General features: G+C 43.1%; 1 protein-coding gene across 3 annotated transcripts in view; it reads left to right on the plus strand.

Annotated features, from left to right (window-relative positions):
* The window catches only part of cabin1 (calcineurin binding protein 1), a 40,074-nt gene that overhangs the window by 21,305 nt on the left and 3,690 nt on the right, over positions 1–15,079 (plus strand). For all 3 annotated transcript variants that reach the window (XM_010787494.1, XM_010787495.1, XM_010787496.1), the window contains 5 exons: positions 3,861–4,024; positions 4,116–4,212; positions 4,323–5,006; positions 7,368–7,442; positions 12,612–12,864. In XM_010787494.1, coding sequence (XP_010785796.1) covers positions 3,861–4,024; positions 4,116–4,212; positions 4,323–5,006; positions 7,368–7,442; positions 12,612–12,864 — 1,273 coding nt within the window. The remainder of the gene's footprint in view (positions 1–3,860; positions 4,025–4,115; positions 4,213–4,322; positions 5,007–7,367; positions 7,443–12,611; positions 12,865–15,079) is intronic.

The following is a 15,079-nucleotide window of genomic DNA, read 5'->3' on the forward strand; positions in this document are numbered from 1 at the left end:
GGATGTCCTTGTTGCTAAAGAAAAACATAAATCCCACCTGGTCTTTTAACTTCTCGGAGAACGTGTTTTTAAGCTGATACTGTGTTTCCATGACAAGCTTACATGTTGGACTTGACTGCTTGAATTTAACGGATCATGCACTTAGGCCTCGGTGTCCTGTATTATTAGGTTAGGAAAGTCTTCTGGAAACAGTGACACTTGTATTGCTCGCCTCGATTTGATGTATGACTCAAACATTTGTGCGTTCAGCTGTAGGTGGAGCTCCACTCAGGAGAACCTTGTTATTCTTTCTTAGGGGAGGAGTATTGGCCCAATGAATATATCTTGCACATAGTCTGTGTTTTGATTTGCATGTTGGAGGGTTAGGTATGACTGCCAGTGTGTTTTCCATTGCTTTATTTTTCTCTGTGTTCACTTGAGCTTGAGATTTTTCAGCAGTTTTTACCCACACTCACACAACAGGAAGCAGGAAAAACAAGGTGTGTTTGCTTAGTATGTTTATGGTGGACAGCTGGAGGGAGTTGACCAGAGTTAAAGGAGAGAAAAGGAAGAAGGTGAGGGCTGTCAGTATTCTGCTGTCTGAGGAATATGTGTGTGTGTGTGTGTGTGTGTGTGTGTGTGTGTGTGTGTGTGTGTGTGTGTGTGTGTGTGTGTGTGTGTGTGTGTGAACCACAATCGTATCTATTCAACAGCATTGTTCCTCAGCCTGTGTTTCTGTGGTTACCGTGGGCTGTCCTTTTTTCTCTCAAGTTTTTGTTTAATTTCACTACTGGTTTGCCGTCTTCTTGATTCCTCCCAGCACATTGATGTGAGTTCATTTGTGAGCCAGTTTATGTTCTCTGTTTCTTTTCCTGTTGCTCCGTCTTCAGGGTGATCACGCACTCCCCCTCCCCCGGGCTCTTACTCGCTCTACTCATCTACTCTCTCTGCTGCACTGGTTCTGCTTCCTCATTACTCTCTCTCTCTCTCTCTCTCTCTCTCTCTCTCTCTCTCTCTCTCTCTCTCTCTCTCACTCACTCCTCTGTTTGTGTGTGTAGTGTGTGGGTGTGCACTAAGGGCGGGAGTTTCTCTGCTTGCTTCCGATTGGCTGGCAAAGGCCTACAAGGATTGGCGGTACACTGTGTATAGTGCGGGAGAAAGGAAGGGAGGAGGGGGGAGAGAACTCTGACAGGCTGGGTCCAGGCAGAGCGGAGATAGAGTGCGTGGGTGTTTTTGTTTTGAGATGGCAGGGTTTGAAAGCAGGAGAGGAACGAGTCGGCTCCTCTGTCAGGGGCACACTGAGCTTACAGGCCCCTCACTCCATCGCTGATTCTCCTCCTGCCGCTCTCCTCTTCTTCTCTTCCTCTTCTGCCGTGTGCAGCTGGGCTTCCCTTTTCCTCTTCCCCTTCAGCTCTCGCTGCCCTAGCACCCAAATGCAGCCTTGCTCTCCGAGTGTGAGCCTCTTTCAGGGTGGAGGCGCTGCCAGGGCTGCAGGTGCTGCTACCTCCAGCAAGAAGTCTCTAAGAGCACTAACGCAGGCGCAGGGGAGTAGCTTTCTTAGGTGATGGTGAGTCTCCTTCTGCCTTTCCCTGCAACTTTTGAACACATTGCGCAGAAGTTTGTAGGTAATTATTGTGTGATCAGAGTTCCTGTGTCTAGAAGTGTGTTGGACTTGTTTTTGACTAAATGTGTGATACTCTTGTTAAATGGCATAGAGCATCCTGTTAAGTATGTACTGTTGATGGTCTCAACCGTCTAGATTCCTGCATGTAAACTACAGTAGACTTAAGTAAGATGCACATTTACACCACCCACATGCAAAGTGCTGAAAGCATTGCAGGTTACCAGCCATCTTGGATTTGTTGTGTGAATCTGAAGTTGTTGTTGTTGGCTGATGAAATGCTGATATTGTTGTTACCAGTAAGCTGCAGTAGTGTTTGCTGAGTGTTTAAAGACACATTAACACTCAGTTAGTGCAACTTCCCAGCAGTTAATAAGTTCAACCATGGCTCTTATTTTAGACCTGTGCCTTTCTTCCCATTACTGCTGGCATAATAAGATGTTGATAGTAGATGAGGTTAAAAAAGACACCTGGTTGAGGGTTTATTTGGCAAATGTTGTTCAGCATAGAGACATTGTTTGTCACACAAGAAGTAGAGGGACCGACAGAAGTTGGTCTCTTTTGATTTTTGTCACGTTGCAACAGAACTCCTTTATGTTGATAATACAAGAAAAAGTGACTTTAGTGAATTAGGTTAACTTTACCAGTTACTCTTTTGAACCTAACACTTGTCTGATTATTCTTTCTGTACCAAAGGACTCTCTTGTCATGTATTTATCTCTCACACACCCCCGCTATGCGTCTTAATCTCTTATCAGTCAGATGTTTTTGCGTAATGTATTGGCAACATCTGCCAGTTCTGTCGCTCTAGTCTCAAGCATTGGTTATTTTTTCTCTCACAAAAACAGGGGGTGTTTAAAATCATTGCAGTAAAAAGTCTTACAAATCTGCTTTAGCTGTTGTGTTCAGCATAATCTGTGTAAAGCCATGGCTCTGCTTTCCCTAAACAGATTTGCTGTGGTTGGATGCTTTTCTGATGAAGAACAACTCTCCTCCATTAGAGATGTTTTTAAGTGTGCGGAGCCCACCCCCTCATCATACTTGTCCCGTTCCTGTTGGAAGCGTTTGCTAATCTTTGCATTGAAAGGTTAAAACCTTCCCGAGCCCTGCCTGATTGCATCATATGATTTATAAATCTTTTCACGCAGGCATTGGAGCCGTTCACTTGTTCTTTAGAGGTTTTTGTTGAGCACTGGAAATGTGGCTGGAGAAGAATACAATTATTTCTAAATGAATCTTAAAAGATGACAACATTAAGTGAACTAAAAGTGTAAAATCCGTTTTTTCTAAAGAAGTCTTGAATATAAACACAGCGGCTTGTTTTGCCTGGGATGAGTTTATATGACGTGCTCAGGAATGTGATTTGTTTTGATGTGTTTATCTTACCTCTCTTTCCTGCTTTGTTCGTCTCCGGTGGCTTTGAAAATGTCATCTGACAATCAGAGGAGGAGCTCCCCGGTGCCTTCAGCAGCCGATAGAGCCGTCTCGTTTGTTTTGCTCCATCCTAATATGGTCCTCTTTGTCTTAGTCTCAAACACATTTCCTAAGGCCAGAAACTGAACCCTGCGCCATGTGCTATAGTGTACGCCTCCTAGGCCACCATCTGCACTCGTATCAGTAGCTTCAGAGTGAGAAGCGCGCCTCGCCTCACCTGCTGAGAGGACATGTGCTCACAGGGAAGGTGGACTCCTCCATCTTTCTGCAAAGCAGGGCTGTGTTTGTTGGACTCTGCTTGGACAGAGCTGAGCACTAATGAGGCTGCCTATCATGTGTGCCCAGAGAGATCCCCCTCCCCCCTTCCACATGGCCATCCAGTCCACTAGATCTCTCCTGCAGCCTTCCCATCCCCTCATTAGAGCTTTCTTGTTTCAATGCCATGTTTTCGACTCCTCTACTTTCTTTTCTTTTGAGTGTTGTCCATCTCTCCCTGTTGATTGTCTGTGTGTGTCATACATTCCCTAGGCCTCTGAAAACCTGGCAACAAAGAGCGCTTGTAAAAACAAAACTTTCAGAATTTCATAAATTAGCCTTTTGGCTTGTTGTCCAGTCAAATGTAAAACAAGTTTAATGGAAGCAGCTCCTCCTATTTGGCCAATTTGTAATAATACTTGGTGAACTTTAATTGTTAAAGGCTCCACCAACAAGTGTGTTTGAGCCCAGGATCTCCAGCATTTAGTGGAAAACATGATATTTGAGGTTGTATGAAGTCGAACTAACCTCCAGATTCTGCTTCCCCTTTCTCTGTTCTTGTCTCCTTTAGGGCATCTGGCGTATTCCAGTAGATGAGATTGATCGCCCCGGGAGTTTTGCATCTCATATGAACCGATCCATTGTCCTCTTGCTGAAGGTGCTGTTTCAGCTTAAGGATCACGATACTCTGGTGAAAGTGTCTTTCATGCTGCAGAGAACCCCTGACCAGGGAAAGTAAGGACCCACTTCATATGATACTTCTACTTCTGTCATGTATTATGTATTTGTTCCATAACATTTCTCCTCTTCTTTCTCTTCCATGAAGGAAGTATTTACGGGATGTTGATCGCCAGGTTTTGGCCAAGAGAGCATTTTTCCTAACTGTAAAAGTCCTGGAGGACAATCTGAACAGTCTCACAGGGGTGAGGAAGCACAAATCACAGCGCACACACAAAGAGCAGAGAGCCGCTCAGCGGTTTAGATGTCTGGCATGCGCCCTCTTCATGTTTTGACAGGTTCTGTTCTGTTTCAGGTGTCTGAGCAGCTTCACAAAGCGCCTGCGCCCTCCATGGGGGAGATGACCACAACGGAAGCATCCAACAGGCCCAGTTCAGAAGACAGCAAGCATGCACTGCCTAAGAAGCCTGGGCTCACAGAGGGAGCCTGTGCTGCTGAGACAGGGCCCAGGGAAGCCTCCCAGGCACAACTCACCCCTCCACCGCCATCATTAGATAAAGGGAGCAAAGTTCAGGAGATCTACCCTGGGAAGGTGGAGACTGCTGGGAGTGAGGGACACAAAGCAGGGCCAGAGGAACCCATGGACCTGGAAAGTGGCCAGTGGAGGAAACCCTCTGCTCCCACAGACTCTCAGGGCAACCCAACGGAGGCAGAGACCTGTCTGAGTGCCGTGGAGCCCTCGCACAAAGTGACTGACAGCAGCCGGACACCAGAGCTGTCTCTTGAGGAACTAAGTATCAGTTCCAGGCAGCAGCAGCTCCAAGCTTTGCTACCCAAGGTCACCGTGGCAGCCGGTGGGACGGATCAGGGGCTCCTACGAAGGCCAAACAGGAAAAGGAAGCTACTTGACGATGTGGAGTCCGGAAAAACGTTACTGCTTGATGCCTACAGAGTTTGGCAGCAAGGCCAGAAAGTCATGACTTACGACCTGCAACGCATCGAGAAGATCATGTCAGAGACTTATATGCTCATAAAACAGGTAAACCTGCTACCACACATAGATTACATTATTGCTCCGGGGTTTTCTCTGTTCTATTTTCAAAGTCATGCATGCTTGATATAAGCCCTCTTAAAGTAAAGGGGACTTGGAAAACCCTTCATCTGACTGAAATAGTAACACAGCAGCCGCTGCAGAAGAGGGACTTTCCCTCTTTCCGTTTTCAAACACGCCGACAAATCCAGCTCATACCACGCGGTTTTGTTTTTACTCTCAGTAACCCAAATATAACCTCTGAGTCTGTTTGTTCTTACTACACAAACGGGTTGTTGAATCTAAAAGTAGCCCCACTGGGTATTTTTCAAGTGAATTGGGACTTTTGTTTTGTAATGATGTCACAAGAAGGTGGGGAGTTGCTCAGTCATTATGTGTGTAATGAAACTGGTGCCAACATGTAAAGTTGTGGCATAATGCCAATACAGAGACAAAGGTCTGTCTGTACTAGGTGAGGGCCACTTCTGCTTATTAGGTTTTATGTATAGTTACACTAAAAGTAACTTCTTACTGCCTGTATCTCACAGTAAAAGCAGGGAAGGAGCAGTTATCTGTATAACTAGTATTCATTATCTGAAATTCATATATCATTATGTCAACATGTTCTTGCGTAGGAAGTGTCAGAGCAGCAAGAAGTGTCTTCACATATCTAGAGCCAATGTTCCTCAGTTGTTGAAAGTTAGTCCAACTTCAGGGCCTTCTATGGCATTGATGAAATAGTAGCAGAACAGCCCACTTCAGCTTATACGGCCATATTGAGCTGCAGATCAATGCTGGCCCTACAGAAGGTGCCATGTCATTACCTGTGTAATGCCATAGAGCTGGAATGGGAGGGTTATAAGCGAGGGAGAGACGAAATCAGAGGGAACTGGCCGACTTCAGCAACGTTTGTTTTACTGATGTCTTTAAGACTGCAAAGAGAATATTTACTCAGACACACCATTAAGAGAGAGTGTAGCCAGAACCAGCGATGACATGTTTCCTGTCTTCAAATGAGTTGTGCAATTAATATGCCTGGACATTTTCCAGAAGCTCCTTCTGTTTGTGCACCTACTCGCACACACTGCAGAGGCTCGGTGCTTTCGTGGTGTGCTGCGTTGCACAGTAGCATGTGGGTATAGTTTCCATCGGCTTCTTGAGCACTCCTAAGACACTGCAGGCAGTTTTATGCACTTATCACTAATGAGAGCTTCTCCATAATTCAGAACAAGTTATCATTATTCAAAAATAACTATTCAGAAAAAAAAGAATGAATGTCTTAATATAAATAATCAACTGGGGTTTATATGTCATCTGTCTATCTACTTATTAAACAGTATAGTGTTTCAAAATGTATTGAATCTTCAGAATCATATATTTTTGTTTTCAATTAAAACATTTATTAATTCTCACTCTGTAAAAACCAAAAGGATTTTTGGCTCGGAGCGATTTGTTCATACATAATTCATAGCCTGATTTATATAACAGTTTTTCCTCAATACAACAATATTTCCTTGCTGAATAAGTCAACAAAATGAGACCAGAATGTGAGCCTGGCTCTATCCAATGCTCAGATCTCTTTTTAATGTCAAATAATCCCATTAGCATATTCAAACAAAACCTTTTGCAAAACTTGTAATTACAGATAATTATTATCTAAACGTCTAGGAATCCCTAAGAGCCACAACATTGTGTTTGAGCATTTCCTGTCATGAGAATGCAGTATGTTCTGGACATTATGTAGATGGTTGTATTGATGTGTTCTAGATGTATGGGTTGAAAGGTGCCTGTTTCAAATAGTAATCATTATGTGTTATTGATAAGTCATTGCTGGCAGCTGTATGTGGTTTGACGTTAGCATAGAGCTAGACATGAATAGAAAGTGGTGGGCTGTGATACACTGAAGCTTGACTCAGCCCGTTTAACAATTGGCACCATTTGAAAATGAAAATGAGGCTGCTGTAAAGTCCCTCCCTTTGGGGGTCCCTGAACCGCTGCACACAACAGGCTGCTGCAGGGAACACAACAGCTGTGTGAACAAGATTACTGCTAAGTGTACGATGTCGGGCTGTGGCTAAGCTCGCTAACTCCCACACATCACCCAGGGTACTGGGCTCTCATGTTACTGCTGCTATGGTCAGAGGCAGAAGAATTTTCTAATAGTTGATTAGTGATGCAAGTAAATAACACGGTGGGAACACAGGGCAGGTCACCTCAGAAATATGATATCACTGCAATTACACCCACTGCTCCGGTGTTGCGTGAGGAGGACATCTAATGAATATAAATGGACGTGTAAAAAGTTTGTAAACAGGTTTGTAAAGATGTGTTGCTCTTCCCTAAAGTCCTTGTTCTGCTCTCCTGTCTCAGGTCGATGAGGATGTTGCTTTGGACCAAGCTGTGAAGTTCTGCCAGATACAGCTGGCCACTTCTGCCCAACGACAGGTAAAACACTTAAACTCAGCATGCCCATCTGCCATCTGTCCGCTACACCACCTCAACAATGTGTCTTCCTTGTGCATCGCATTTATTTTGGTTTGTATACGGGCAGCTATGTTGCATAAAACAATTTGACGCAGTAGGGACTTGATAACCTACGCTAATTTCAGGGTGTCTGTGGGGTCTTAAAAAGTATTAAAAGTTGATAAATCAATTTAGCGAAAATTAAGGCTATTAAAAAGTATTAAACGACATTTTCCAAGGTATTACATTTTGTAGCTTGTTTTCAATAAGTATATAAATTGTCCAAAGAGGTTGTATTCTACAGTCTGCCTGAATGTAATCATTGCGTAGGTGTGTAGTTTATTTATGGCATCCCGTTGGATTTGACGTCATCTGAACAGGACATCGCACGCTCACTGCTTGATAGCGCGCGACGGTCCGTTTGCGCCGGCTGCGGGGAAATGCAAGTTTGCGTCCAAATGGTTGGAAGATAAGGAGGAAGGACAATCAATACTGTATATAGTAAATGTGTGAGGTAAGTGTGTCGCCAAGGTAACCGGTTAAAACTTGAACTGGCGATGAGGTCTTAAAATGTGTGGAAAGGGTCTTAAAAGGTGTTACATTTGACTTCAGGATTCCTGCATATACCCTGAATTTGCATACCTGACTAGATAGGCCTTAAACAAATACCCAAAGTTCACAATGATGACGACAACATGAACTAACAAGAAGCACCTGAATATGAATCACCATGATGATGTATGATCCCTGGTACAACCACACAGTAACTGTGCATCTTGGTAACCTGGATATGAAGTAATATATATATTAATTAAGTACATGTAATACACTTATAAATAAACTGTATTTACTTTCTTAAAAGCATGACTCTGATCTGATCAGCTTCCTATCATAATAAAAGGCCTGTCAATAGTAGATTCACTAAAGTATTTTCAGAATGAAATGGTGGTCACTCTGTAATACGTCTAAATCGATGTTAGTTTGCTCATCGTACCTCGCTCACCATCTCAAAAATCTTGCCCGGGAACAAACTGCCTGGCACCTTTTCTAATAAACACCCCGCTTCCTGAGATCTGACCTTTTTTTTCTTTGTCTCATCCAAGCATGATTTTCTCGTAGTGTTAATCCTGTCATGTCACCCAAGTCCTGTCTCGTCTTGTTTCACTGAAGGAAAGGGGAACACATGTTTGAACTCATTAGCTCCTATTGAGGGCTGAACCCTGAAGCAAAGACTAAATGACACCTGAACATCGAGGATAAGACATGATGAGTTATACAGCTGTTTCTATAGCGAGTCAAGAGAGTCTGCCAATCCATCAGCCTTGTTTTTACAAAGTTGATGCCAAACACTCATTTTTTTTCCCTCAATCAGAGTAATCTTGCATACTTGTTGACATACAAGACTTGTTGATCAACTTTTTACATAGAAATTACAATAATGCACAAGAAAATATTGAAATGATCATAACCGCAGGTAAAACTTAAGCAGATGATATTAAAAGGTGGTAACCATCATGGCACTGTACTGACATGTATTAAAGTTTGGTTTCCAGCATGGCAAACTTTATCCGCCAGCCTTAAATTAAATATCTGTTGTTTCACCCCCATCTTCCAATCCAAGTAGGTTGAATCTCACTTGTCTTCTCATTAGCTTACAATAGTCTTCTCATTAGCTTACAATAGCCGCTTTAATGATATGTGTTTTGTTGTTGTATATGTGGGGAAGTAAAATGCAGCAACTGTAGTAAAATGTGCCCAACTGATGGAAAAGTAACTTCAGGTATTTTCTGCTGCAGCTTCCGGAGCTAAATGTATCCCAATGCGTGGTGTGAAGGCTCCCCGTGTTCCCTTCAGCCTCACAACTTAGTTGCTAAACTTGTCATTGGTCTAACCGAGCAACGGTACGCATGTTTCTTATCTGCATTGATTACTAGCATAAGCAATGTGCATTCCTGGCAAAATGATCTAAAACCATTAAATATGTCTCGTGGTATTACATGAATGGGTTCAGCTAGTGCTAAACCAGCTATTAGTTCAGCTTCGACTTCATATCCTTCGTCGAATCCTTACTGGCTCTGCCTCGCCGGTGACTCCCCCTCCCTCACATCCCCCCCCCTCCTGCCCACACAGTCAGTCTCTGCCCACATCCTGTTGTCACGGTGATATCCACCAAACTGCAGGCTGTGTGAGCTGTAGGCAAAATACATGTCTGTTTTCCTAGTTCACTGATCCTATCATCTTGTTTTCTGCATGAATCTTTTTGTTGTCTTTGTTGGTTTTGTGTGTACATTTGTTCGTCTAATTTCCACGCATCAACACACGGCACAGAGACTGTGGTGCAGAGGAGGCACAGAGCGACAAGCCGCATGTCTTTAATGTGTGGAAACCTGTTGGATTTACTGAACCGGCTGTGTGGTCTGAGCACTTTAAAAACACTTTACTTTTATTTACATGTTTAAATCTTCATACTATCTATATGCACCTTATTTTAAGTCTACATTTTTTTCATTGAAGTGCAATTTTGCTTTTACTTGGATGTAATATATGGTATAAACTATTGCTTAATGAGTCCACTGCAAATTAAAAACAAAGTAGTAATGAACTAAAAAGGTCTCACACTTCATTAATCAAAATCAATGTTTTTTTTATTTGAATACTTCCAAATACTTTTATTCCATTATCACCATTTGTTAGATTGATGACATTAGTTAAAGTCTCATGTGGTGAACTCTTAACTCTTAACCTGTCAGGTAATTGTGATGCTTATGTTATCTTCAGATACACTTAGTGATGGTTATTGTGATAATGACTCTGCATGTGGTGCTTTTTTCCCCCCTTCTCTCCTGATGCTGATGGGGCGCTTCTGCGTACTAGCTTTTTCTCTGCAGTGTGATCCAACTGCTTTCTGTGTAATGATTGTGCCACCAGCTCCTGTCTTGTTTTTTGTATTTGCTTTCACTTGGATGTAGTGGGAAATGTGAGTAGGCACCTTGGAGTTCTCGGCTCGTGGGCATGAAATACTCTTGCCTACCTCTTAAAGATTCACACATCCCTTCAATCCCCCACAAGTGACGAGCGAGCTCTTCTCCCTTACTGATGATCCGGAGAATTGCTCCAGTCTTGTGTCTCATTTCTTCCCTTCGATATCAGGAGAAAAGAGTGGCAAAGAGCACAGGTTGTGTAACTTTGTCACGCTGCATGGGCTGTCACTCAATTTATCTGATACATCTCCATAATCAGTTTTTTTACTCGCCTCTTTGTGGAGACGGTGGCTCTTTGAGAGACTCGATGTAGTCCTTAAAACACTCCAGTCTCACCTCCTTTACGTTTCAGCAGGATGGAAGAATGCTGAGGTCTTAATAATCAAAGATTGAACATACGCTTCTCAACGGAGCTCCAGTGTCAGTCACATTTGAGCTGGCAATTTAAAGGTGACCTATCATGCAAAATGCACTTTTGTACGTCTTGTATACATGAACATGTGTCCCCGGTGTTCCAGGGAACTCACCAAGTGTCAGAAAACACAACCCTCTCTATTTTCCTCCATACCCAAATCTCTTAAAAATGGGCTGCAACAGATCTGATACAGATTTGAACACTTCTATGACGTCACAGAAGTGGCGCTACGGCTATTGGGCCAACTCCACCAATCAGGAGGAGACAGCCACGGACATTGCCGTTCGAAAGCGCTGGAGACGCTGTAGTACATATGCCAGGCCTGTAGATGGTGCTGTTCTCACAGAATCAGCCCATGCAAAGACAGTGTTAAATTGAGCAAAATGAGGAATGGCTAAAATGCATGATCTGTTTGGTATTTTCAAAAATAAAAAGTATAAATATGCCTTATATAGGTATGGTCCTACACTATATTATTCAAATATAGCATGATAGGTCCACTTTAATTAAAATGTTCGGTTGGCCGGCCTTGTGTTGGAAATATGGCCAAACCTGTGCACGACATCCACAGCTGCTCTCGTCTGATTTAAAGCTCGATAATTGCACAGAAGCACCTCTCCTTTCACGCTGTGGGACCTCTGTGTGTCTGCCAGCAGCCCACTCTCACCCCGCAGAGACCCACGACGAGACTATGTGCTGCAATTTTCTCAAGTACGGTGTTTTTTTCTAAAAGCACACGGTCCAGCTGACTTGTTGGTGTCTTTGGTTGCCAATGTTTAATTCATGAGATATGAATCATCAGAGCTGGCAGTGGAGCCGCTGCATGCTTGAAGCTGCAGTTGTGGAGCTGAAGGATCTGTCTGTGAGGATTTGGAAGGCTACTCCCGTATGTTTGAATTGCCTGTGCTCTGCTGTGTAAGTCCCCCGTGGGGAGCTTCATCACACACAGCTGTGATTCAGAGCACAATTTGACTTTAACTCCCAGCAGAGACCCTGAGAAAAATGGTACGAGAGTTGTGTTATTGCCAAATTATCTTGCGCTAACATACCGTATCTGTCAAAGCCGGCTTGTTATGACAGTCGTGGCTCTGATTGCTACCTCTAGGCTTTTGGGGACCTTGACAAAACTGTAATACATTTACCAATCAAATTAACCTCAGACATAGAAGCATATTTACGTGTTACATGCCTGTGTAACTAATGCAGTACAATTCTGTTTAACCCTCCACTGTTTATACAAAGATTTCTTCTAAGTGTGCACACAAAAGGTTATCTAGGCTAGTTCCATCTAACTTTTCATCCATTTTAAATAGAAAAGTAGAGGGATTGTATTCGTGCCTCCTCTGTGTTGCCATGACAGCGGCTGTGTGAGCAGGGCTGCTGTTGTCACAGGTTGTTTGTGCAGCTCTTGTGTTTGTAAGTGGTCCTCCAAAAGGACACACAGGAAAGTGGCTCAGAGGGATGTAGTGTGGAGCTGAGCTGAGTCCAGCACACAAGTAAGCCTCTCGCCCCCCGGGGGACCACACCGCCACTCTGTCGAGGATTTCATTACTACTAATGTGGAAGAGCCGAAGACTCTTATGTAATGCTGTGTTTTTAAAAGTGCAGTTGTATCGACTGTGGCTCCCTCTCTGAGTCTCTGAACAGATTCTGTCTCCAGGGAAGGGCAGTACACTTCTCAGAGGAGAGTTGATGCTGCTGATGGATCCCCCAAGGTCAGTCTCACCTCCTCACAACCTCTTCTTCCTCCAACAGTCTGCAGGCGATGCCCCCACCACACCGAAGTACACCAAGGAGCACCGAGACCTTTTCTTCCCCCTGCAGTCCCCCGTCCTGCTCAGCCACACCGCCTGCCACCCGCTGTCCTCCCCGGAGGCCAAAGTGTTGTACGAGCCGCTCAGCAAGCTGTCCAGACCTCAAGCCCCCCCGGGCTTCACCGAACAGCCGCCGCTCCGGAGAGTCGTGAGCCACCCGGCGGCGGCAGCCATGGCCTTCCTGCCACACACAGGTACCACGGCCCCCCCGTTAACTCACCATTAAGTGTTTTTACCACAACAGAAAAAATTACTTATTGCACTTTCTAAAGGGATGTATTGAAATGTTAGATACTTCAAAGCCTCGTTCATAACGTTGACACATTTTCAATCAGCATTCGATTGCTACTCAACAATGAGTTTAGATTTTTATTTTGAAGCCAGTTTTCTTCACCGATAAAGATTGTGCCACACTCAGAATCAGAATACCTTTATTCGTTCCACGGAGGGGAAATGTACATTTGTTACAGCAGAAAAGAGCCAAAGACAGCTTGATGTTAACACTGATATTATTAGTATTATACAACTGAACTGTGGCAACTGCATAGGATTGTGTGTGGCTCCAAACATTTCCTAAAACTCCGGTGTTGTGAACTCCAAAACACAACATGTATTGAAAAAAGATTAATGTGTTCATGTCCAGAATTCGCACACACCTGTAATAATGATGGTTGATGACGTCTTTCAATATAACGACAGACATTACACTTAATTAAAAAAGCTCAGTTGAAGCTTTAAATGTTAAAACAGCCGCACTCTCTGATGCCTTTTGAGGTTATTTTATTGTTATTACTTTTGGTTATCATACTGCTGTAGTCTATTACAACTGTTTAGTCGTAGCTTTGCAGATGTCAGTTCAGTTTAAGACCCTACAGTGCTGCGGCCCATGTGACCAGCAGGGGGCGCCTGTGGTCTTCCTCAGATCAGTTACATAACAGCAGACTCTGGCCTGCTCATGTTTTGCCTTTTTGGTTTTTGTCAATTTGCCAAAAGGAGTTTTAGGAATCCAGCGTCCTCCAGATTGTGACTCTCTTTCTGAGCTTCTTGGCATAACAATCTCCGATCCAAATAATGAGTTCTGGCTCGCTGACATATCTCATATCCAAAGACACATGTCATGCACCCAATGTCTTCATTCTAAACCCCCCGAGACAAAGCACAAACTCAACCTGAGATCTTGAATCTGTAGTGTTTACAAATGTATTGTCTGTTCTAGTTATGAGATGTAATTGTTATCATTTTGAACAGTCATTTGTTTTTGTACAAGCCTGTAGAGCCTCTAGAGGGCAGTATTCTGATCATTTGGAGACCCTGAAGGCAGACATGTTGTTGTTGAGCTTTCATTTTCTTTCCCGTCAGATAAGTGCTCAGTAATTGGAGCGTTTGTATTTGACTCCGTTCCAGATGGTGCTCCTGTTTTTGGCCCATTTTCCTTTAATCGTCACAGGTGTTTTACCGCAACTTTTGAAACCTCACCAAATAACCTCAAATGACCTCCATTTCTGTAGAAGAGAAACAAATTGAAATCGTTTTAGAAAAAAATGACCCTCAGGAATGTTTATTACATGGACTTGATTCCAAATGTCCTTTAAATCAAGCAGAAACATCCTTCTGAATGACAAGCAGCTATGTTTACACACAGACTCGGGTTAGCATAAAATCCTGTAAGTAAAATATGTATTTTATCTCATCAGTAATGTTTGGCTTTATATTAATGACTGTATAAGTCAAAACATATAGTATCATAGTTTAATACAAAATCGGATTTGTTGCAGTCTACTTTAAAAAACAAAAATAAAAATCATATTAAGATAATTTATGATAAGCAGTGGCAGCAAAACAGGTTTTATAAGTATTTTTTTAATGTTAAAATATATTTGATACCTCTATAGTGTCACATTAGGGTTCTTGTTCAATTTCATAGTGAGATAGCTTTCTTTGGGAGTGAAACGTCGCCTCCTGAACAAAGATCCCAGCTTCATGAGTGAGCTGTCAGTCAGAGCTCTCTTCTGGTTGTCCTTCATTAGAAACCCACAATGCAGCTTCACAGCAAACTTTATGGAGCTCTATTTCAGATCTACTCGAGTCCTTCTCATCAGCTATTACAAATACACAGTGGGGATTTCAGCTGGACTCTTAAGAAGGTCATGTGACGAGCTTATCTTACATCACGAATCCAGTTGACTGAAAGTAACCAGTAGCTGCATATCAGCAATCTGTGTGGATCCATTAGGCTTTCCTTAAGATTCACACATACAGAAACAACTACACACACACACACACACACACACACACACACACACACACACACACACACACACACACACACGTGTGTGTGTGTGTGTGTGTGTGTGTGTGTGTGTGTGTGTGTAGTTGTTTCTGTATGTGTGAATCTTAAGGAAAGCCTAA

The sequence above is a fragment of the Notothenia coriiceps genome, unplaced genomic scaffold (genome assembly GCF_000735185.1).
Source record: "Notothenia coriiceps isolate Sejong01 unplaced genomic scaffold, NC01 NC01_scaffold00030483, whole genome shotgun sequence".
Classification (NCBI taxonomy): domain Eukaryota; kingdom Metazoa; phylum Chordata; class Actinopteri; order Perciformes; family Nototheniidae; genus Notothenia; species Notothenia coriiceps.